Genomic DNA, 2966 nt, shown 5'->3' with positions numbered 1-2966 from the left:
CCAACCAAGGTTAGCAGACTTCTAATTTTAATAGAAGAGTTTGGTGTTAGAAAAAAAACACGGCGTTCCCTTCATGTTGCGCTTCTATATCAAAAAGGAATTATAAATTTGTATCATACAAAATGCGTTTTTATATAACGGAATTTTTTATTAGAGAAAGAAATGGGACTAGATTTTTATTCTGTTGGGCCTATGTTTGGATTATACTGTTAATACCTCATTCATGGGCCTATGCATTGGCTAGTTGAAGTAAATGTTATATATAATGGCATGACTCCGTATAACGTTTCAACTTTGTCTTATATTTCATCAAACATCAGTTTATTATTAGAAACGTTAAATACCTAAATCGTTTGCAATTTGCTGAAAATAATCTGGTCAAGTTCTCGTCTGATGTGTCCATAAGCTAGAATGTCAGACGACAGTATACGTGTTAATAACATTCTTTCGTTTGATAATTGATTTTGATCCATAAATTATCCACACAAAGGTAATAAAGTTCTTGGTCCACACGGTACCGAGTCTGCCGACCCAAATCTTTAACGAATAAATCTATCTCCAATACTTGCACGAAAAGAATCATTGCAGAGAAAATGACATGCAGAAGCTGGTAACGAACTCGTGCCCACTTTATAATGACGCATCAATAAACTCCAAGCCCTGGACCAAAACTTGTGTTCATATATACATGAAACCATGAGTTGTAGGCTTGTAGCCAAAATGGTAAAGAACAAAATCATTATTCATTAATATGACATAACTACGACTCTACGAGCAGAATGTTTATATAAATAAGATGTCTAACCACGCTTTCACTTTGTCGGTCTTAGTATATTACATGTATATTGTATATATATGTATCAACTAATTTGTATCCATTAACGTCGTTTCTGCGAAGTTTCTCATATTCATGAATCTCCCATTTGACATTAGCTAAAGGACGCTTTCCTTTTGGACAATTAATTAATCAAGTCATCCACATGTACCTTCGTCCCATATCTATCGTGATTATAATGTAGATATATATAACATAAATATACATAGACTTGTATCCAAAAGAACCTGAATAACATAACTCTTACATGAATAACCAAAGTTTTAACAATACAAAACCACACCCTTCCCTCTGTTTGTATACCCAATGAAAGCCACACCAAAGAAGAAATGTGAAACTAAAAAGAAATCAAACGTGAAATGAGTTTTCTGACCCCATGAGAAACTCAATTTAACCCAAATTTACCCTTCTAGTTCCAATGAAAAGAAACACCAACCCATGTGGTGGACCTTCGAATTACATAGATGAAAAAAAGATGATGAAAGTCAGGACCATATTATTTACGTACACATATCATTTACCTCGAGTGAACATAACAGTCGAACATAGTTAACCTTCAACCAATCTTGAGCGCTCTTTTGTTTTTCTTGAACAACGCGGGATGAAGATGTTGAGATGAAGAGGATCCGAGGGAGTTTATAGAAGCTAACATCAACATTTCCCCTGATTTTATCTCTCTGATCCAAGCTTCTTCTCTCATCTCAAAACGCAAAGAAAAAAAAGTGATGAAGATGAAACCCCAGCTAGTAATAGATTCTATAAGCAATAAGTTAATTTTGGTTTATATCAAGGAGGTAAGGGAGGATCCAACGTTATTATTTGTCGAATCAAGCCATTCTCCATTGACAACACTCGCATTATTCCATATGTTGTTGTAGTTTGAAGGATCTAAAGAGGATGGTGACATGAATCCACTAATGGTCCCTGAGATCTGACCAAGCTTCCCTTCTTTGTTCACATCTTCATTGTTACCTCCAACATGCAGATCTTGAAGGGATGCTAGGGTTTGGAGATGGGATTGTCCCATCATCTCACCACCATTGTTCATGGGTTTGTGTGGATGCTGGACAAGATTAGAGGAAGATGAAGATACCGAGGACCCAAATAGCCCCGAGAGAAGAAAGGGTTTGTTTGCGGTAGAGTTGTCGATGAAGCCACCGTTAATGGCGGTGTGGTCATGACTCATATGATGTGGAAACCCTAGACCAAGAGCACCTAGGCCACTAAAACCAGATGAGAAAAACTCACTCTCTAAACCACTTGATGAAGTCTTTGAAGAATCATTGAACCGGCTTGGAATCATTGGAAGACTATTACAACTGTTCACATGATCTGATAAACCATAGAGCATGGGATGATGATTCATGGAAGAGAAATGGGAGATCTGATGATTAGGGGATGAAGAAGTAGTCTTCGAGACCGTGGAGGCAGCGGTTGCTGGCCGCTTCACACGTTTATTTTTCCGGTAGCTACCGCCTACGGGAACGTTACGGAGGGTCCCACCTCGTGTCCAATACCTCTTGCAAGCCTTGCAAAAGTGCCGCGGCTGAGAGAGGCTGTAGTTGTTGTAGTAACAGAACTTTGTGTTAGAAGAATCACAACGAGGGCATTTAAGTTGTGGTTGCGGTTGATGCGCTTGCTGTTGTTGCTGCTGCTTATGAGACGGAGCCACAATCATGTTCTTGCTCTGCATACTCGCCTGAGAAGAGAGGGAGAAGGAAGAAAATTTTAGACCGTGTGGTTTAACTAAAAGCAAGAGAACAAATGGATATTATTCGGATCCAAAAGCTAGGAAACAAAAGATAACTGACTCATATTATTTGGGATATATATATATATATAGAGAGAGAGACCAGTGGAATGGTATTGGGAGAGCTGATGCTAGGCATCTTCTTCTTCTGGTCACAATTGCCAAACATATCTTTCTTGATTAAGCTCTTTTGATTTTGTTTTCTTTCTTTGTTTCTTCACTTCTTTAAAAGAGAATCCTTATGAAACCAGCAGTGTACAGACAAAGAGCTGTTGGCCACTGAAGCTATTATTACTGTTTTAACTTTCAAAGATTGAAGCACAAAGATTCTTGACAGATGTTTTCTTAAGCTCTTTATTTTATATTATTGTAATTATTTGT

The 2966-nt window shown here is 37.7% G+C and overlaps 1 protein-coding gene across 4 annotated transcripts; it reads right to left on the bottom strand.

Annotated features, from left to right (window-relative positions):
- Positions 1–402: 402 nt before the first annotated feature.
- On the bottom strand, positions 403–2966 carry LOC106396534 (dof zinc finger protein DOF1.4-like). Of its 4 annotated transcripts, XR_007326026.1 has the most exons (4): positions 2689–2966; positions 1647–2534; positions 1357–1525; positions 403–660 (listed from the first exon to the last, which is right to left on the bottom strand). XR_007326026.1 is itself a non-coding variant. In XM_013836946.3 (2 exons), exons 1-2 carry the CDS (start codon positions 2752–2754, stop codon positions 1617–1619), a joined length of 984 nt encoding a protein of 327 aa, XP_013692400.1. In that variant the 5' UTR covers positions 2755–2962; the 3' UTR covers positions 1047–1616. The 4 variants fall into 4 exon arrangements, 1 of the variants encoding a protein (XP_013692400.1); XR_007326025.1 differs by having other exon boundaries at positions 403–671; positions 1357–2534; positions 2689–2962; XR_007326024.1 differs by having other exon boundaries at positions 1357–2534; positions 2689–2962.

Source organism: Brassica napus, chromosome C7 (assembly GCF_020379485.1).
Source record: "Brassica napus cultivar Da-Ae chromosome C7, Da-Ae, whole genome shotgun sequence".
NCBI classification, from domain to species: domain Eukaryota; kingdom Viridiplantae; phylum Streptophyta; class Magnoliopsida; order Brassicales; family Brassicaceae; genus Brassica; species Brassica napus.
The sequence above is the reverse complement of the archived record's forward strand: the minus strand, read 5'-3'. Positions and strand labels throughout refer to the sequence as shown.